Raw genomic sequence first — 20,923 nt, 5'->3', positions numbered from 1 at the left:
GTGGACGAGCCCCAGGGGCCAGTTCTGCATCCCCTGCCTGGTTTCATGGTCCTGATGCCCATCACCAACAGTGGTGCTGGGAGCTGCTGATCCTGCTGCTCCCTGGACAACAACTGCAAGGAAGCTGCATCCCAGCATCTGTGCTCTCATTTCTGAAAAAAAGTTGATGTAGTAGCACAAAGTCATGGTCTGAGAGCAAATCTGGCCACGCAGGGTTTAAACAGCTAAAAAATCTGGGCTATTGGATGTTCTTTTTGGTACTATTTGTGTATTTGTCCCTCTTGCCTTTGCCTAACCAGTTGGAATGAGGCAACCAGACCTTTCTCACTTGGCAATGCCTTCTCTCTGCTCCTTGACCCCATCTGCAGTTTACAAAGCTGCCCTCTCGCAAAGAAGAGGAAACTTCAGGATGCGGAGGCCGAACATCTGGTGTCGAAGAGAAAATCCCACCCGCTCAAACTGGCCTTGGATGAAGGCTACAACGTCGACAGCGACGGCAGCGAGGAGGCCGAGGCAAAGGAGGAGTCTGGCTCCGATGAGTCAGAGGGGATGCTGGAGGAGGATGAGGCGGAGGCGATGGAGCAGGAGGAGACCCGCAGCCCCGAGCAGGCAGAAGGTGCTTTATCATTATTGATTGCAGAGCTGTGTTCTGCAGATGAAGAAAGGGCAGGGAGTGTTAACAACCAGGAGTTATAGCTCCTCTGAATTATGTACAGGATGAGTCCTTCAATTATTGCACTAGGTGGAAGCACCACAGCAAAGCTCTGCTTAAGCTGAGAGGGGACACACACCGATTGCCTCCAGCGTCATAAAAATGAGAGCTTTTCCACCAGGGATGCTCCCTGGGGAAAGACACATGGAAAGCAAAGAGGAACTTGCTGTGTGGCTCGGGTGGTAGCGGGGAAGGCAGCCGGGGTCTCACACTGGTGCTGAGAGGGACTCAGCAGGATTCATGACCCTGGCTGCATCCTGCTGCTATCCAAGAGGAGAAGTGACCAGCAAAGGAGATGGGTCTTCAGCGAGGGTCCTGACAATGTCTTGCTCACTGCTTTGGAGCCCTGGTCTGGGGAGCACTGGAAGCAGGGGGGTGAGATGGCTGCTGATGGGGGTGTGTGTGAGAGAGGGTAGAAAGAGCTGGGAATATGGCAAATCTGAACCCCCACGATTTCCCTTCTATGTGGAAATTCTCTTTCTAGCTGCCATCCTCAAATGCAATAAATTAGGCCGCTCCAGGGGTAGAACAGCCAGGCTCTGGTTTCAGATAAGTTTAAATACAATAAAAGAAATGTTTATGAGTTTACATAATTGCTTTGTTTTCCTCCTTTCTTTTTCCCCTTTCTTTTTTTCTCCCTTTTTTTTTGCCCCCCTTTCGTCTTTCCCCCTTTCCTCATTCCCTCTTTCCTCCCTTCTCACCTTTCCTCTTTTCTCCTCTTTTTCCTTCCCTTCCTTCTTTTCCCCCCTTTCTTCTTTTCCTCCTTTTTTTTTTTGTTCTTTTTTGTCTTTTCTTTCTTTCTCCCTTTTTCTTTCTATTCCTTCTTTCCCCCCTCCTCAGAGAGAAGCCCAGCAAAACCAACCCATTATGGACAAAACACGGCATCAAGTACGTCTGGGCCCAGCAAGGCCAACTACAGCAGCTACCAAGAAATAATCGCCAACTCCCTCCTAAACCTGGGCCAAATAGCGGAGGAAACCCTCGCCATTGAGGGGCAGCTGCCCGAAGCGGAGCTGCAGGTCTCCAAACCGCCATCTGACGTCGTGCACTTGGTCCATGAGGATGCGGGAGAGGAGCTGGTGGAGGAGGAGTGCGACAAGGAGATCATCATCCAGACAGAGGATGCAGAGGAGGTCATCGAGGTCACCAGCGAGCGCAGCAGTGAGTTGTGTCCGGAGCACAGGGATGATGCCACTTGTGAAGAGTCCTGTAAACTGGAGAAGGCTGAGGCAGAAGAAGAGGATGAGGAGGAGGAGGAAGAGGATGATGATGAGGAGGAAGAGGAGGAGGAGGATGATGAGGAGGAGGAAGAAGAGGAAGAAGACGAGGATGAAGAGGAGGAGGAGGAGATGGCTCCTGAAGTGATCTGTGAAGAAGCTCCTCACACTTCTCAGGACACCCAGAAAAGCCACTGTGAAGGGCAGTTCAGCCCGAAGCCCGAGTACTCGGTCATCGTGGAGGTCCGGTCGGACGATGACAAGGACGACGACGCCCGGTCCCAGAAATCAGCCGTGACCGACGAGTCAGAGATGTACGACATGATGACGAGGGGGAACCTGGGGCTGCTGGAACAAGCCATCGCGCTGAAAGCTGAGCAGGTGAAAATCGTGCGGGAGCCCAGCCGGCTGCCAGGAGAACACGTGAAGCACTTCCAGGTGGATGACAAACAGAGCAAACCGCTGGACAGCATCCGAAAGAGCTACTACGGCAAAGGTACAGGGGCAAGCCTCTCCTTCCTTTCCCAATAAAAGAGGTGAACTTGCCTGCTCAGCACCCTGTGATAATCAGGCTGATGGTGGGGGAGCTCACAGCCCGCTGGGAGAATTTAGCCACAAATCCTCAATGCCCAGAGGGATGGGGACATCCTAGAGGTCAACAGTGAATGCACAAAATGATAATGTGCCCTACACCATCCTTCCTCTCAGCAGAGGAATTGCTTGGCTAAATTGTCCATTGGCCTTGAAAATCTGAGTCTGAGCTGCAGGGCTGGTTTAAAACACAAGGGGGTTTTAAAGCAGAGATAGGAGTCTGGCCACAGGAACATGAGGGGCAGGGGCTTTGGCATCCTCTGGCACTGAGCTGGCTGCCTGCCCAGTCACTGTGAGTTGCTCCATGCTCCAAACTGGGTTTCTCCCTCAAATTACTTTACTGATTCCAATTTTTGAAACTTCCGGCGTTACAATTCCACCTCCAGGAAAAAACTTCCAAACCCAGAGTCTCTCTCTGTTTGACTGCAAAAGTGGTAGGGGAATCACCCTCAGCAATCTTTTGTCTCCTTTCCACCTCTTCCCCTCCAAATCCACTAAACTGCTCCCCACTGCCCTTTCCCCACAATCCTCAGATCCTTCGAGACCCGAGAAGCGAGAAATCAAATGTCCGACTCCTGGTTGTGACGGGACCGGCCACGTCACGGGGCTTTACCCTCACCACCGCAGCCTCTCCGGCTGCCCGCACAAAGACAGGATCCCCCCCGAGAGTGAGTACATGGCGGGATAACAAGGGCTGCTTAAATTACTCTGAGATCTTATTTCCTAGGGGGAATTTCACATCTGATGGGTAGCGCTGCCTCAAAGCTCTCCAGATAATCCCAAACGATGTGAGTTTTATGGTTGAATCTCTAGCACAAGCCTGATGTTATTCCTTGGAGTATAACAGAGTTTTTGGCGTGGGACGGTGCTTTTCCAGGTTGATCCTGGATGCTACTATCCACCAAAGTGTTATTGCTACTTACAGGAAACATGATGGAGATTTGCTTGGAAGTCCTGCCCTTCTTAAAGATTTTTAGCACCATCCTGTGGAGAACGAGGTCCCTTCTCTGAAAATCAAGGGGGGCTTTAAAAACGCCTGCCCACCTCCAGGAGTGTGTTAATCAGTGCCCATCTTTACGCTGAAAGTCGCATGTTATTCCCTATATGGGATATCTTGTTGGGAAGGAGGGGATATTATTCTTCCTTTCCATCCAAACATGTGGACATACGGGAAAGGAGTCATTCAGGATGTACAGGATAGCTGAGTCTTCTTCTGTGCTCTTATCACTGTAAAATTCACAAGGTGATATATCAAGATTCACCTATTCTGCAGAAAATATTTATCATCATCATAGCAGATTTTTGTATATGCATAGAGAGATATTTTATTTCTGCCTCTCTACCAGCACCCTAAATAGCTTTCCCTGCACAGATACATAAAAATCAAGGTTGCATGTTTATGAAAATGGCATAATAGACCACAAGAAAAAAAAAAAAAAAAGGAGCCCTTCCTTATCAGTAGTTTCAAAGGTTGCAGACCTGCCATAAACACAGAACTACAGGAAACAAGGAGAAAGTACAGCTATCTCCACAGGCTGGAATGCGAGAAAAAATATTAATAAGTAACTAACACAAGCTGTGTGCTTTGCAAAAGCTTGCAGATCAAATTATTTTCTTTACTTCTAAGGTCAGCGCTGCAGGAAGCAATAATCCTGAAGATTAAAATTTAGAAAAAAAAAATCTAACAAAGACCAGTCCTAAGGATAAAAGCAGAGATACAACTTCAATCACTTAAAACTACCTGAAATCCGGAGAACTTGTTCCAAAAGGCAGGTGGGCAGGAGGGGCTAGATGGGGGAAACTGGATTGCAATCAACAAATGAGGAGAAAGCCCAGGCTATGTGTAGAGATGCTAATCTAGTGCTGACCTGAGTGCTGCTGCCTTGAAAATCTTTTTTTTTTTCCTCCGCAAATTCTAATTACAGCATTTCACCTTCCCTGATTTCTAGGAAACCAGCGTACAAGGCTTGATGGTTTTGTCTTTTTTTTTTTTTTCCTTCTCTCTGATTTTTATTAAGTTGTTTTTGTTTCCCTTCCCCTCTCCCCTTCCCCTTCTTGCTCTGAAGTCTTGGCGATGCACGAGAACGTGTTGAAATGCCCCACCCCAGGCTGCACAGGACAGGGTCACGTCAACAGCAACCGCAACACGCACAGGAGGTACCGGCTTTGGCTTCTTCTTATAAGGGCACAGTGACAGGACAAGAGGGAATGGCTTCCCCCTGCCAGAGCACAGGGTTAGATTGGATACTAGGAAGAAATTCTTCCCTGAGAGGGTGGTGAGGCCCTGGCACAGGTTGCCCAGAGAAGCTGTGGATGCCCCATCCCTGGAAGCGTCCAAGGCCAGGCTGGACAGGGCCTGGAGCAACCTGGGATAGTGCAAGGTGTCCCTGCCCATGGCAGGGGGTTGGAACTAATTGAGCTTTAAGGTCCTTTCCAAGCCAAACCTTTCTATAAATCATGATTCTATGTTAATGTGATTGCAGGTGCAAGGTGAGATTGTCTCATTACTCATTCAGTGTGTAAGAAGCAAATGTTTCTCATGGGCTTAGTGTAGCTCTGGGTCCCTGAAATGAAGGTTTTCATGCTCATTCCTCATGCTTGGTTTCCTTTTCTCTTTTTTTATCTTCTTTCCAAAAAACAAACAAACAAACCCAACTCCCACAGTTTATCTGGGTGCCCCATTGCTGCTGCTGAAAAATTAGCCAAATCACATGAAAAGCAACAAACCCAGTCTGGTGATCCTTCGAAGACCAGCTCCAACTCTGACCGAATACTCAGGTAAGCAGGAGAGCAAAGCCCAGCACCGTGTCCCTGTGCTGCCCCAGCCCTCCCTGCCAGGCCACGCTCCCAGGAGCGGCCGTCACAGCTCCCTCCAGCTGTATCTTGATACTGCTGAGTCCTGTTATTATGATCATAGGTCTCGCCAAGGTGGGGAGATATTTAATTGATGGTCCCAGGGAGAGCATTGAGGACAATGAATTGCTTCTGTAGCGTCAATTAATGCTGAGGCTACAGGCCAAAGGGTTTTACCAGTGCAGCAGAAGGCACTTGTGCCGATTGCTCTGCAGCACAAACTGCCAGCCAGTGATGGCTATTATATTAGCATTATAAGTAGGGTGGACTCAGGGAGGGGGAGGAGGAGATTTAGCCTACAAACAAATCACTCCATGGCAGTTGCGTGTAAGTCCACCTGCTTTTCTTCCTTAGCCCACGCAGTTCAGAGGAGAAGAACCTGCCACTCATTCCCAAACCAATCACATTTGTTTTGATATTTCACCCATCTCTATCTTCCCGGGAGAAAGGCCTGCCTCACATTAAGGATGTCCCTGATAGATGCTGGCTTCCGCAGCTGATGTGATTCATGAGGCTACAGATGGATCGTAATATGGTTTGTTATTTTGCAGCAAGAGCGGGATAAAAACCGTGGTGCGAGCCCCGAGCAGCACTCCCACAAAGGCATCGAGCTCTGATTAATTTATTTATTTGCTCCCCAGGACTGCTGAGCACCCTGGTGCACCAGCACTCGGTGCTTTGGAAAGGCCATTTAGGGCGATTACTTATTTATTTGCAGCGGAGCCTGCGCCGGGCGCAGAGCGCTCTGAGCGCATCACGAGGACGGTCCACGCTCCAAGGAGCTCCCGCTCTGAGGACTCACTGGTGGAAAGAGGTCACAGGAAGGAGAATAACAATAGGCCATTTATATACAATTTATATGCAAGACAAATTGATTCATGATAGGCAGCCCCGCCGAAGCGGGGCTCTAGGAAGGACTGCAGGCAGGGGAGAGGCCCTGGTGCCTCTGCAGTGAACCTGCAGTGGGGAGTGGAGCTGAACTGGGGTCCTCATGCCTTTGTGTGCCACCCTGTGTCATGGGTCCCATGAGTGAGTGAGACCCGTTCCTGTGCTGTGTTGGAAAATGCTGTCATGCCACAGCAACAGGCAGGACCACTGTTTTGGATGAGATTGACACCTCGGTGTTTTGTTTAAAAAAGAGGGAAAAAAAAGAAAAAAAAAGGATGAAAAAATAAAATTGGAATCTAAGAGATCCAAACCAGGTGCAGACTTGCTGAGGGAGAGCAAAAGGGCTGTTGCTGCCTCCTCATGTCCAGCAAGCCCTCGGGAACAAGGTGCAGCTACACATCCCCATCACATCTAGTCCCCTCCCAACAGTCACCTCACCAAGGAAAGGAGAAATAACTGCTGCTCATTGTTTCATCCTCAGGCCTATGTGCTTTGTGAAGCAACTGGAGATCCCTCAGTATGGAAGCTACCGGCCCAACATGGTCCCAGCAACCCCACGGGCCAACCTGGCCAAGGAGCTGGAGAAGTACTCCAAGGTCACCTTCGATTATGCAAGTTTTGATGCTCAGGTTTTTGGCAAACGCATGCTTGCCCCAAAGATTCAGACTAGCGAAACCTCACCTAAAGCCTTTAAATGTAAGTTGGGAGCAGGGATGGGCTGGGTTTCTGCATTTTCTGACTTCGTCAGCACATTGTGAGGCTCTTGGGATTGTGGCTTTGGGGTGGTGGGAGAGGCTTGGGGCTGAACTGCTGGATCCCTCCTGGGATGGGGAGGCTGCGATGAGAGGAGCCCATGGCTGCTGGTAAAACTTTGCTTGGAGGAGAGTTGCTTTGGCCTCAGCTTTTGGAAGAACTGTAGTATGAACATTAATCTCAGTGATGTCTCGAGACGGGAGAAGTTACACAGCTGTCCTCAGATGGTCCCCATTGCTTTGCAGCTCGTATCTATTGATCTGTCTTTCCTCATCTAGCTAAATGGATTACAGTTTTCTTCTCTTCCATCTTATATATGACCCATTCCACCCATTTGTCTTTCCTGCCGTGCTCTGCTCTCCAGCTCTGCTACCTATCGATCACCCACCTCTATCTTCCAGCTCTCTCCTGTCGTAGCCACCCACCTCTGCTCTGTTCTGAGGACCCTGCACTGGTTATAACACTGTGGGTGAAAACGAAATGGATAAATAAACCCTGAGGAGCTGGGCTGTTGAGGGCAGGAGGGACACTGCATGGGGAGACAGCCTGGGCAAATGTGTTAAACCTCCCCCTTCCCTTTGACACCAGCCATGTACCTGAGGACATCTTTCTGAGGGAGAAAAAAAAAAAGATTTAGGAGCCCAGTTTGCAGAAGTCAGCAGCCTCAAGAGGGCTTTCTGTCTGGCTAATCCCACTTCCACAATCCTGTTTAATCCTGATGCAGCTGCTCTGTAAAAAAGTGCTCATACTTGAAAGCATCCTGGTTGTTGCACTACAATGGGAGCTCCCTTTATTACAGTACTAAATCTGTACAGGATCAGACAATGAAATTGGATGGAGGCCAGAGAGCACAACTGCCACTGTCATCCTGGGTTAGGGCTGATGGAAAAGTAATTTGTTTCCCAGCACAAGTGATTCTCTTGTTGAATAGATTGTGTTATTTGCAATATTAGCAAAGAATTTTCAGGGTAATTGTACTGACAAAAATAATTCCAGCAGACCCACTAGGATAATCCTTTCTATTTTTTCTCATCACTTATTTCACTAATTTGCTGATTGCGAGTCTATTAGTGGTAGAAATACTTATGAAATGGAAAAGCATGGCTGAGCCCACGGTGTGAAATTGAAATTGGCATCTCCCGATCCTGGATACTGTCAGGTTGGGAGGGCGGATACCCCACACCCCACCACAAAGACATGGATTAAACTGGACGGGAAAACAAGCAGCCAGACACGAGAATAACCATTCGGGCAAACCTCCAATGAGTTAATCAAAGCGACAGGATGAATATGATTGCCAATCATAGCGGGGAAATCTGCTCCTTTCACTGAGAACTTATTTTAAAGAGATCTTCATCCAGAGGGATTTATATTCCCCTGCATGTGTGTGCATAACTCCCATTAATGTCAATATGCATTATATACGCACGCAATGAGGAAGAAAGCGGTGCTGGGGAAGATTAGTATTTTATAGTGTCTTATATTACAAGTTCATAATGGGAATAATGAAATCACTTTGCTCCATAGCTGCATCAACAGAGGTTGTCTTTGCTTTGCCATCATCAGGTCAAAGCTTAGGAGTCTTCCCTGGATGAGACTCCCCCTAAAGGGGGGGTGATTTCCCCCAGAAAGGGCACAGTGGAATGAATTCAGGATTTGGAGATTTTGGTAATTGATTCAGAATGCAATCCTGAGACTGTTCTAAATCAGATGATCCCCTGTTTGCACCCACTTAAACTACTGACTTAGAGGGACTCTGTGTGGGTCAGGTCCCCCCATGAATGGGACCAGGTTCAAGTCTTATTAATAGCAAATTATTATTTATTATTAGGGAAAGTTTTATTGTGCATTCACCCTGAGAAATACTCACTTTCATTTCATAGGGTGTGAAGAGAAATTGCATTTCCAGGTTGGCACTGCTGCTGCTGTGACATACAGTAACAGAGTGGCAGCTGTATAATAAATACAGTTATTCAGGCATATTTAAATGATATGTCAGCTGTCAGGAAATCTGTATTTCACCGTGTTATCCTTGGAAGCTCATATTTTATTACCATGGTTTTTCTAATAATGTAATTTTTTTAAATTTTATGTTTTCAAACATGCTACTAGAAATCTCCCCATAAGACAGCTCTGCAGATAAATTATGGACATACAGAGGACAAGAAAAAGAACCAGGAAGCTTTTCTAGGCCTTCTCCTTTAGCTTCTTCCACCGAGGAGTAGCTCTAATGAAGAAAAGCACTTGTGTTTTGGGTATTGATGGCAGAGTCAGTTAATGAATTAACCTTTCACACCAAGAGACCATTGCACAAGCTGCAGCCAGCATTGCTCCTGTTGCACATCTCGGGCAACAAACCAGCCCTTGGATTGGGAATAACCCCAGGAACTTGTGAATACATTAACTGTGTCAGACTGACTTAACCTCTCTCTGCTGCCCGTGCCGGTTATACATTAGCCTTGTGTTGTTCCTTCTCTTTTTATTCCAGCCAAACCTTTTCCAAAGGCCTCTTCCCCCAGCCACAGCCCCTCCAGCAGTTACGTGAAGAGCACTTCATCTTCCTCCACAGGCTTCGACTACTCCCACGACGCTGAGGCTGCGCACATGGCTGCCACTGCCATCCTCAACCTCTCCACCCGCTGCTGGGAGATGCCTGAGAATCTCAGCACCAAGCAGCAAGAGGCCCCTGGCAAGGTGGGTGCATGTGCCTGGAGACCACTGCCCAGGGGCCAAACTTGAAGTTTGGGATGGGAGAAATACTTCGGTTTACCCTTCCTTTCATTTCAGTTTTTAAGTGTAGAGGGAACGCAGACACTCATCGCAAATCGCCCTTTTGCTCCTTGCTCTGGGTGGTGCAGTTTGGAGGAGGTAATCTTGGCTCTCAGTGTGCTGTGGAGATGTGTCGTGGCTCAAATTACCCGCGGGAGATGAGCAGCATTGCCAAGCCAAGTCTCAGGTTTAGACTGGTTATTAGGAAAAATTTGTTCTCTAAAACGGTGGTCAAGCCCTGGAGCAGGCTGCCCAGGGGAGCAGTGGAGTCACCATCCCTGGAGGGATGAAAGCGCCACACGCAGATGTAGCACTTGGGAACATGGTTTAGTGTGTTTTTGGCCATGCTGGGTGAACGTTTGGACTCAATCGTTGGCTTTTCCAACCCCAACGATTCTGTGATTCTCAGAGCTGGTTTCAGTTGCTCACTGATCTGTATCTGATGCCACTTGAGATTCCCCAGTTGCATCCAGGCTGATTTCCAGCTATTTTTCAGGGGAACACAGGTTTTCCAGAAGTCCTATGGAGCACCCCGAGCCTTGGGCAGATGTTTTGGATCCCATGGGGTATCTTAAGTGGCACTAGATGCCTGTTTAATCAACTGAGTCAAAATGCCACATGGGATGCATTTTCATGACGCCTTCCTGAAATATTTAGGAAAGAGCATCCCTTTTCATTCAGTTCCTCATAAGTGATTGTGGAGAGGACGGGACATGAAAAGCTGCCTGCTGCACTGTAAAAGACAAATGGGGGCAAGATGCCCATAGGGAGTCGCTGGCAGCTGCTAACATTGGGTATGTTTCCAACCTTTCAGTCCATGGACATTGAGGTGGATGAAAATGGGACTCTAGACTTGAGTATGAACAAACACCGCAAACGGGAGAGCACCTTTCCCAGCAGCAGCAGCTGCAGCAGCAGTCCCAGCATGAAGTCCCCAGATGTGTCGCAGCGCCAAAACAGCACCAGTGCCACGAGCAGCACCATGACCTCCCCCCAGTCCAGCCAGACGTCCCGCCAGGATGAATGGGATGGGCCCATTGACTACACTAAACCAAACCGTCAGCGGGAAGAGGAGCCAGAAGAGGTGAGAAGTGACTCTTCATGCTTGAATCTCCCTCATGGGCGATTGAATGCCATGTTTGCTCACACAGTTGTCCTGTTCCCTCTCCCTCCACACACACCTAGTTTGTCCTTTGAGCCTAGGAGAGAAATATTTCTAGCTTTGTCAGTACTATCAGGTATCAGCCAGGGACAAACAGGCAGGAGGCAGATGGTCTTAGAACTGTTGGGGTTGCAAAGGAAGAACCCACCACTGAGTGTGCAGTGCTTTCTTTTTTGTAAATCTTGTCAGCTCATTTGCACCAGTGGTGCTCCTGGTGATGTTTCCCAGGATGATTTATATCTCCCATTAGCAGAGATGGCCCCGTATGTCACTGACATTAATCCTGCAGGTGAGGAATCCAACCATGACCCCCTGGCTGAGGTGAGGGAAAGCCACGTGGAAATCCATGTACAGACACATTTTACACATTTCTCCTACAAAACCAGGAAATTACAGACTATTGGATCCATGGTTTGGGTACTGTGAGGTGCTTTCAGAGGACTCAGGATTGTTGGCAATGCTGCACTCTCAGCTGGGATGAAGCTGGGATCTTTCCCACGACAGTTCAGCAGCAATAACCACCACTACAACACCTGTTCCTGGATCTTTTCTTGCAGTCAGAACCTGCTGCTCACTCTTTTGCCTCCTCGGAAGCTGATGAGCAAGAAGTGTCAGAGGAAAACTTCGAGGAGCGAAAATACCCAGGGGAAGTTACTTTAACCAACTTCAAGCTGAAATTCCTCTCCAAGGACATCAAGAAAGAGCTGCTCACGTAAGTCCTCCTTTTTGTCTCTTCCTCCAAAATCTACTAAATATGTACCTAGCACAGCCAGGCTGGTAGGAGACAAAATTTGCTAGTAAATTAATTTTTAAAATTAGAATTGTAGTTCCCTTTCTTACTGTGGTTGGTCTTAGCTCATCCGAGTGGTTCAAATGAAAGCTCAAGAGAAACCCCATCCTCGTACAACAGCTGATCAATGAGGCAAAATACCTTCCTATATGGCCTTACTGTTCAGTGATAAAAAGAACCTACTAGGGAGCTTGGTGTTCTCAGGATTCATGGACAGGGTTGAGGAAAACCCCTTTCTTTTCCTCGGTGTTTCCTGCAAGAGTGTTTCTGGCACAGTGAAGGAGCCTGCCCAATCTCCTGACCCCTTGTTTTAGGGCACTGGGTGATGCTGTGGAGCCAAGAGCACCCAAGGGATCTCAACACCTTCTTGATGGGGGTGTTGAACCACGAGATGTCTCATTGAGAAGACAGGATTCGTTGGCTTAGAGCAGTGGGTCCCAGGACCATGATAATCCATGGTCACAAAGTGTGACCTGGGGCTGCAGCAAAATTGCTGTCAGGCTGCAGTTTGCGTTGGAGAGAGACCCTGCCCCGGTTCACATCTGTCTATTCATCGGGTGGGTGGAAGTACAGACCCAGATCTGTGCTATTAGATGGAGTATTGCTCTGCATTCACACTGATTCCCACAGGAATGGTTGATGTTTAAGAGTCTGATCCAAACATGGCAGCTTGGACCTCGCTCTGACCTAACGGCACCTTGGGATCAGACTGGAGGTTGTGGTGGGGAGGTCTCCTCTCCCAGGCATCCCAGCTGTTCTTGGCTTCTTTTCTGTGTGTCTGACCCCTCTGCATGTTAAACAGGGAAGAGCTGGTGGGCACTGTTTTACTGACCTTATACAACTCGCTCATTACTTGGCTTCTGCAGGCAGGAGGCTAAGGGAGCAGACAGGCAGGGAGGAGATCTGTGAGGGCAGAGCAGCAGCAGCATCTTCTCTAAACGAGCAAAGCACAGACCAGCTGCCCTTATCCAAAGCTCTAAAGGCTTTTTTAAAACCCAGCAGCACCGTGAATAGCAATTTCTGAGGTAGAGCCCTGAAGTCCTCCTGTGTCTTAATTTTATTGTGATGGTACAGAAATTTCCTGAATGGAAACAGCCCTGGAATAAATAAATGGTGTCATGGGCAGTGCTGAGGCTTCCGTCCCCATTTAGCATCCTCATTCCTTTCTGGCCCAAAGGCTGTAATGAATTAGCTGTAGTTAAGAGCAGACTCGCCTGCTGTGCCTGATGCTCCGTGTCTGGATGTAGTTCTTGTGCCACTTCCAGGCACAGATGGCAGGGAAGGTGCTCCTCACCTGTATCTTCCCACTGCCCTCCTGTTGGCACATAAGTGGGAACCACACAGCCAGACATCCCTGCTGCTTGAACATCACCATATCAGTGCTGGCTCCAGGGCTCGCTGTGTTTGTGTGGGAGTTGTGGCTGGGAAAGGACTCAGGGGTGAGCAGGGAATAGGTGCCTCCAAGCCTGTTGGGCCAGGCTGTCCCAAGGTATCCCTGCAGTGCCCCAGGACATCCCTGCTTTCTCATATACCCTTGACTTGGGGCAGGAGGGCACGACTGTGCCAGAGCCTTGCTGCTCATGCACAAACTGGATTTTATTCCCTGGACATGGAGAAGGGAGAGCACCTTTTTCTATTGCCTATGAAAGTACAATTCACAGAGGAGGCAGTGAAGAGGGATGGATGGGAAGTACATCCACTGAAGGCAGTGGGTGGGATGCAGCAGCTCCTTCCTACCCTCTGTTTAGGAGCCTCCAGACACACAGTCAGAGGCTACTTTCATTCCCTCTCTGCAGCGAAAAGTGTTTTCAAGCTTTTCTTTGCCGCTAAAAGGGCTGGGAGGAAAAAAACCAAATCATTTCAGAAACCTGAAATCTGAAGCACCTTATTCAGCTCTGAAAACTGAACAAGATGATTCCTGCAGCCAGAGTTTCAGTATTGCAGGAATCATTCAACCTGGCAGCACCCTCCAGCGATGTTCATACCTGTCAGGTCATGCCACCCAGCAGGCTGTTGTCAGTCCCCAGCTGCCACCAAGCACTCCAAGCAACTAAGGATTTTAAACACTTCCTTTGCATTTGCCACAAATTTATGCAATTCCTAAAATTTTTTTTTAAAGGATCCTTAGGTTTTTTGGGAACAAAGAAGGGAGGAAAGGGAGCTGAAAGGGAAATGTCTGGTTTATATCCACACAAATGTACAAACACACACCGAGATCCGATGGACGGAGCCGGTGTAAGGGGTCTGGCAGTGGGACTGGGCTGAGACCCACCTGATAGACCCTGAGGGGGCTGAGCTGGCTTTGCCCATCTGTGGCTCTTGGGGAATCCATTCCTTTCCCACTTTTATGATCCCTGTTGTTGTTGTTGTTGTTGCCCAGTTGCCCAACCCCAGGCTGTGACGGCAGCGGACACATAACGGGAAACTATGCCTCTCACCGCAGGTGGGTTGACCTTTTCTTCATGGTTTGAACTCTAAAGACAACTTTTTTTGTTTCTTTTAGTATATTTTTTGACCATGTGGATAGTTTGGTTCTGTTTCCTCCCCCCTTCTATTGCCCCTCTCCCTCCCTCCCCACGCCCCAGCCCTTTTTTCTTTTTTCTTTTTTTTTCTTTTTTTTTTTTTTTTTTTTTTTGCTTATCCAGATATTCCATCTCTTCTCTTTCAGCCTTTCTGGTTGTCCTCTTGCTGACAAGAGCCTCAGAAACCTCATGGCTGCCCACTCTGCTGACCTCAAGTATGTTTGCGCTCAACTTGGAACTCCTTTTTTTTTTCTTTATTTCCACCCTTTTTTCTCTCTTCTCCCTTTCTGCCCCCACTCCTCTTGCTCTGCTTTTGCTTTTCCATCCCTTCCCTTCTCCTTTCAAAGAGCTGATCAAAACCTGCCTGCAAGGAGCTCTGGTGGAGTCCAGCTTCCAGCTGTCACGTTGAAGAGGCAATGGCATGAAGGAAGGCTTATTTTGGGGAGAGGGGCTCATGGTAGTGATTGGAAATAACCTGAATGCCTGACAGGTTTCCTCTGGGCACTGTAGACATGCTATTTTCTTTTCTCATGCTCTTGTTCCCTAGTTTGGGCCATAACCCTTTTCGCTTAACATTTTTGTACATCTCAAATAATCCAAAACCTGGAGAAAGGCTCACGCTTTATTTTTGGGCAGAGACACAGGTGGGAACACACCACCAGGACATAGCAAAGCCAACTCTTTTGGAGAACCTGGGATGCTATTTTTAGGCTAAATTTTAATGGCTGTTCTGGATGTAGTGAGAGAGGATCCTATTCATTCCCATGATTTGTGAGGGAATGAAGGAGGGAGTGTGCAAATGCTTGGTGAGGCCAGATCCTGAACCAGTGGTAAAGGGCTTACAGGCATCTGAATTTCCCTGTTTCCATTGCTGCTTCTGAAGAGAGGAGCCTGGTTTTGACATTTTCAGTCAAATATCTTCCTCTGAATCTTGTTTTCACCTTTGCTGTGTCTTCCCCAAACTCCTCATTTTCAGTAGGAGCTTATTCTTCACAGGAGGGTTTCCCAAATGCTCTCTTAGGTTGCTTTCCCTAAAGAAGAGTGAAATTGTATTTAAAACAGATGAAGACACTGGGGGGACCTGAAGCCTCCTCCACACAACTCCCTCTTTGGGGGAAAGTTCATTGAGAATTTTTTCAACATTTCTTCCATGGATCCAGCCTACCTTTGTCTCCTCTGAGCTCCCTGCTTTGCTGAATCCAGTTTTTGGATCATTCAGACACTGAGATATTCACAGCTATAACTGGAGAGCCCCCACTGAGAGTAAAATGGAGAGCTTCCCATTGCACAGGCTCACCATGAAAAAAAACACAAATGTGCTGTGTCCTGAACTCAATCAAGGATTTTTGAAGCCATGGCTGAGTCAGGGGGAGCCTCTTTGGTCACAAAGATGACTGATAAAGTCCCAAATCCCTCTGTGATGGACTGGAGGGATGCATGGCTCTGGGACTGCTCTGTGCCCCACAACCAACGTGGGTGCTGGTACCAGGAAAGGTGTTTGTTAAATGCCTGCTCCTTATCACAGAGATGGAAAAAGTGGCAGGATTAGTTGATATTAATAGAATATGCTGGTGGATGGAAAGGACCAGCGTGGTTAGTGCTAAGTACACTTAATCATGCATTATAGACCACATACATTTTGAAAGAACCTCTTCAAAGAATCTTGCTGAACTGGTGTTTCTCCAACAGCCTTAAAGAGTAGCCAAGTGATCAGAAAATTAGTGTTGAAGATATTAAAAGCTCTCGGGAGCAGCGCCCATTTCCAGTAAGGACTAGACAAAAATCAAACAGGGTTGTACCTGAGATCAAACACTGCACCCAGCTTTGCTGTGCAGGATCCCCTGCTCCCCTCAGGCATCCAGTGTCAGTGCTTTTTATCAAAATACTGTATAAAACAGACTTCTGGGGGGGAAAAACCCCCACTTGTTAATATTTTTTCTCAAATGCTCTTTTTTTTTTTCTAAGTCTTGGTGAGGATGGGAGCAGAGGAGGGAGGGAGAGAAGAGGATTTGGAGATATTACAGATTGCACAGTCATAGCTTTGCACAGCTCCAGATAAGACCATGTCAGTGTTTCTATTATAAATTCTATTTCAGGGGTTAATATCCCTGATATAAAAAAAACAGCTCCAGGCTGGAACATGCAATAAAAGGTCTCTGTTGGTATGATTTGTCTCCAGATAATTAAAAATAAAAATCAAATTACTTCTCTCCTCTCTTTGAAAGTCCTGAAAGGCAGAAAGAGTTTGGTGTTAGTGTTTTCATAATTTCCTCCCACCCTGAAGCTAGAACAACAAAGAAATAGTTTTGCTTTCTACTTTAAGAGTGTATAGCAGGGAAATGTCACAGTCATCTCCCAAACCTGTAATTTCTAAATGAGTCGAAGCATTTGCATCCTTGTTGAGGTTCTGCTGGATATATCCCTGCTCTTACTGCTCTGGATCTCTGTGCATTTATGTTTTCCTGCATCTGAGTAGGCTGAGCCTTGGTCCTGACTTAGTGTCCCTGACACCCTTCTGGGATCAGGATGTGTCCCTGTACTCCCAATCTGAGGTGAAGTAACAATTTTTTTTTGCCAACAGAGACTATCCGGTGACCTGCAAATGCCAAACTGAGCTCTTGCAAAGAGGAGAATTTTGATATTTTCTGGTCAAAAAAAGAGGGCTTTTTGAAAGGTTGTTTTCCAAGCTGCCAAACAAAAGACAATTGTGGAAATCATTGCCAGAGCACCCCAACTATACCACTGCCCAGGCCAGGCACCAGCACAGAACCACAGAATAGTTTGGGGTGGAAGGGACCTTTAAAGGCCATCTAGTCCAAACCCCTGCAGTGAGCAGGGACATCTTCAGCTAAATCAGAGCTCAGAGCCCTGTCCAACCTGGCCTTGGACACTTCCAGGGACAGGGCATCCACCACCTCCCTGGGCAACCTTTGGGAAAGTATATTGCCTTTTTCAAGGGCACTGACCTCAGGGGCTGCCCATACACCACTGGCATGTCCTGGACACACATCAGTCCCTGCTCTGGGGCAGGTACCTGCCAGTGGTCCAAACCAGGGACTGGTGGCTTTAAAAATAGGGATTGAGAAAGGTAGGACACAGCAAAACTCTTTCCCGAGGAGAATGGGCACTCTGCAAGCTCATGGATGTGCCCCGAGCTCTGGTCGGAAGGAGCAGCTGAGCATCTCCCCCTCGTCCTGCGGTAGCAACGCGGATTTCCTCCCCCTCCCACCCCTTCCCCGGTCCTAATCACTTGACTGAAAAAGCCCTGGCTAATTGGCAGGCTGGCGTGCACATCCTCTGCGAACACTCCTCGCCTCTCTTCCTTGTCCCCATGACAACTTTTATGTCCGCCGCGTCACCTCCAGCATTCGGAACAGATCTTTGTGCTCGTGGTACTTCATGTCCCCTCACCGCTCTTGCTCTGAGCCCTTAACGATGCGGTGCTTAACTCGTGGCATTATCTTCGCTGCCGCTCGGCGGGCTCGCAGCCCCCACCAGCCTTTGTGCAGGTTTGGGTGGTCACAGGACCATTCTCCAGGCTTTGCTCTCAGTGCCATCCCAGAGTGCTGGGTGCTCACCTTCAAAGTCAGACCGCGGGTGCATCTTCAAAGGTCCCTTTGTAACGGCGATGCCTGAGGACCGAGGGGTAGATTCTGCACCAAAGCACCAAAAGCTGCTGGTGCACCGTGTGTGGTGACCTGGTGACCCCCAGCCCGAGGTCCAGCAGGTGCTGGCACCCTGCAACACCCCCTGTGTCCTGCCTACAGTGATGAAGAAGAGAACCCAGGGTTAACCTAACCTTTTCCCTCCTGTTCCTTCACTATTTTCCATCAGAAGCATTGGCTGGTATTGCACTTCGAGTACCCACCTGCAACGGGCTGTCCATTTGCCCCCACTGAGATTAGCCACCCCCCATCCCCAAGTCACTCAGACCTGAACTGAGACCTTCCTCTTGATGGTGGCCCTGCTGGGCGCCCTGTCCAGGCTATTTTTCTTGTTCCTTGTCTATGCTTGCATCCATCCTGCTGGCCCTGGATGGCACCTGCTGTCTCCTTACGGCTTCCTCAAGATGATAGACACTGTCCTGGAGGGTTTTTTTAGCTCATTATCAGCTCCTGAGCTGTCCCCTTCCTGAGGGTGGGGACAAAGGCTGGGACCTGTGTCCCTCCTGGAGAGCAGCCACTCACTGTGCTCCCAGCATCCCTCCCAACATCCCAACATCTCGCCTCCAATGTTCCTCTCCAACGCCACATCACACAGCAATGCGCTGACTTTGGTGCTGTGGATATTATAGACCAGACCTTGTTCTTACGGAGGGAGAAGGGGCAGGAAGGAAAAACCTGCTTCTGTGTTGACAGTCCCTAGATTTCTCTTTGAAATGAGCTGTCACAGAGTGTCGACCCCCTGCTCGCACCCCCGGGCTAATCTGAGCCTCCCTTGCCTCCGCAGGTGCCCTACTCCTGGTTGTGATGGCTCTGGTCACATAACAGGAAATTATGCATCGCATAGAAGGTAAGATCTCCCTTAAATTATTTTCTCTGTAGCCTCTTTCTGTGTTGCCTTTTTTTTTTTTTCCCCTGCAGTGGGCAGAGTTGTAAAGTTCTGAATAAAACATTAATGTTACTGACAACTGAAGCCTATTTTCATCTCTTTAATCTGACTTCTCTCTCTTTTTTTTTTTTTTTTTTCTGATGTTTCCAGCATCTGATTAGAAGCTCCTTTCAACAGAATAAAAGACAAAGGGTCAGATTTTAGCTGATGCAATGTTCCTGTTAATATTGCTACCTATTTATGATTTCTATTATCACTTTAGAACATTAATAGCAGAGATCTGAGCCTTCTGTTTCAACAATTCCATTAAACATTGCAGGCTGTTAGCAGATATCTTCTTATCTAGACACCATTAATTACTGTCCATCTCCCTCAATTTTTTATTATTTTTTTTCTTCTGACTTCTCCTCGTGGTGTGAAGCTGCAAAACGAGAGAGATCAAAAAACACTGTGCCAAATTCAAGGGAAAGATGACTGAAGTGGGGGAATAGCAAAGGCAGGGATTCTGCCAGTGAGACAGGCCTTTCTTCTCTTTTTAACCACAGTCTGTCAGGCTGCCCTCGTGCCAAGAAAAGTGGGATCAAGATCACCCCGACAAAGGATGATAAAGAAGACCCAGAGCTGATGAAGTAAGTCTGGGGATAACTCCTGAGTAGAGCTTTTCACTGTATCCCCTTTGCCTCACACAGATTTATGTGGGGGAGCAACATCCCTCCCACATCCCTCCTGGCTCACTCTGCTTTGAGCATCATCTACAAAGCTTTTCCGTTGGTTTTTTGGTGTTGCAATTTTGCAATTTGATTGAAAAATTGAGTGCTGGGGAGGTAATGGTGTATGTTTTCTTGTTTGTTTCTGCAGATGTGAAAGGTAGGCTGGTAGGGCACAAACAGTTTCTCTGCTACCTGTGCTTCATATAATTCCTAAGAAAACCCACCAGTGTTGTAAATGAGGGTAAAACCCCACAGTCAAGCCAAATGTTGCAGGTTTTTGGGCAGCAAGGGGCAGATGAGGGCTGAGGGGCTTGCTTAACTCCCAGGAACACAGTAGAAATAGAAACTATCCAGCAATGAGTCCAGTCAGGATCCAGTAACCCTGAGTAAAACATGTTTTGTAGAGTCTTTGCCAGGGCAGAATATTCAAAGTGAACTGAAAAAAACCTTTCTCTGCTGCCTCAGGCTGAAGTTTTCAAAATGTCCCAGGAGGTTTATTCCTTCAGGAAATAGAGATCTGAAATCCCTTCGTCCACCTCAGGAATTTTCATGAGCTGTGAAATCCATTGGGCCTGATTTTTAAGAAGTCCAAGCATCATAGGCTAAGTGTCCATGGCCTGATGTGGTATTTGAGGTCAGTGTCTCAACCCTTTATACAGCTATTGGACATCAAAGGCAGCACTGACTCCAGGATCTTGTTTTTTGTTAACTCAGAGCATCTCTAGCCTTTCTGGAACCTGTCCACTCACCCAGCAATTGCAGGTGAAAGGGGGTAGAAAGAAACATGGGAAAAATTATCAACTCCCTCCAAGAGATTCCAGTTGCCCATGAGTGCTGGCATATCTGCCCAAACCCCTTTGGATCATCAGACTGTCTCCAAATGGATTTTTTTTTACCTACTTTAGCCCCAGGGCTGGTTTTGCCCTTGCAGGGGATCAGAGGTGAATAACTCTGTGTGCCCAGGTTTTGTCCTGGAGCAGAGGCTGAGCTGGAGCAGGACCCAGTGGGTGTGGAAGAACCCCGTGGGGGCTGCAGGAAGCTGGGATGTGCCTGCTGGGGCATAAGGACCTTTCAGAAAAAGATGATATTTGAGCCATCTGCTCTGTTCTTCCTCCTCAGTCTACAGGAAGGAAAGCCTCCCAGTTAAATGAGCCGTGTGATAATTAGCAGGAGTTAGCAGAGTTTATTAAAAATTAAGCAACCTACTTGAGAATCTGTGGGAAAAATCCTCTTTTGGCTGAAATACACTGAGTTGCTGGTGGCATTGCAATGCTGGGCCATTAACCAGAGAAACAGGGAAGGAAATGATGAGCAGCAAATTGTTGTTGTGCAACTGCTGGCTGTTGTACCTTTGCTTTCACTGTGGTTGGAGGGGTGTGTGGGAGGTCATCCCTATCCATGTTTT

The 20,923-nt window shown here is 47.9% G+C and overlaps 1 protein-coding gene across 5 annotated transcripts in view; it reads left to right on the top strand.

Moving 5' to 3' along the window:
- Window positions 1–20,923, top strand: part of MYT1 (myelin transcription factor 1) — a 66,518-nt gene that overhangs the window by 36,270 nt on the left and 9,325 nt on the right. For 4 of the 5 annotated variants that reach the window (XM_027646180.1, XM_027646179.1, XM_027646183.1 and 1 more), the window contains exons 6-18: window positions 369–616; window positions 1,553–2,425; window positions 3,054–3,188; window positions 4,587–4,677; window positions 5,185–5,298; window positions 6,743–6,957; window positions 9,503–9,708; window positions 10,598–10,867; window positions 11,503–11,657; window positions 14,116–14,178; window positions 14,404–14,472; window positions 18,707–18,769; window positions 19,354–19,437. In XM_027646180.1, coding sequence (XP_027501981.1) covers window positions 369–616; window positions 1,553–2,425; window positions 3,054–3,188; window positions 4,587–4,677; window positions 5,185–5,298; window positions 6,743–6,957; window positions 9,503–9,708; window positions 10,598–10,867; window positions 11,503–11,657; window positions 14,116–14,178; window positions 14,404–14,472; window positions 18,707–18,769; window positions 19,354–19,437 — 2,586 coding nt within the window. The remainder of the gene's footprint in view (window positions 1–368; window positions 617–1,552; window positions 2,426–3,053; window positions 3,189–4,586; window positions 4,678–5,184; window positions 5,299–6,742; window positions 6,958–9,502; window positions 9,709–10,597; window positions 10,868–11,502; window positions 11,658–14,115; window positions 14,179–14,403; window positions 14,473–18,706; window positions 18,770–19,353; window positions 19,438–20,923) is intronic. The other variant, XM_027646181.1, reaches the window with a different exon arrangement.

The sequence above is a fragment of the Corapipo altera genome, unplaced genomic scaffold, assembly GCF_003945725.1.
Source record: "Corapipo altera isolate COAL_440 unplaced genomic scaffold, ASM394572v1 64, whole genome shotgun sequence".
NCBI lineage: Eukaryota > Metazoa > Chordata > Aves > Passeriformes > Pipridae > Corapipo > Corapipo altera.
The sequence above is the reverse complement of the archived record's forward strand: the minus strand, read 5'-3'. Positions and strand labels throughout refer to the sequence as shown.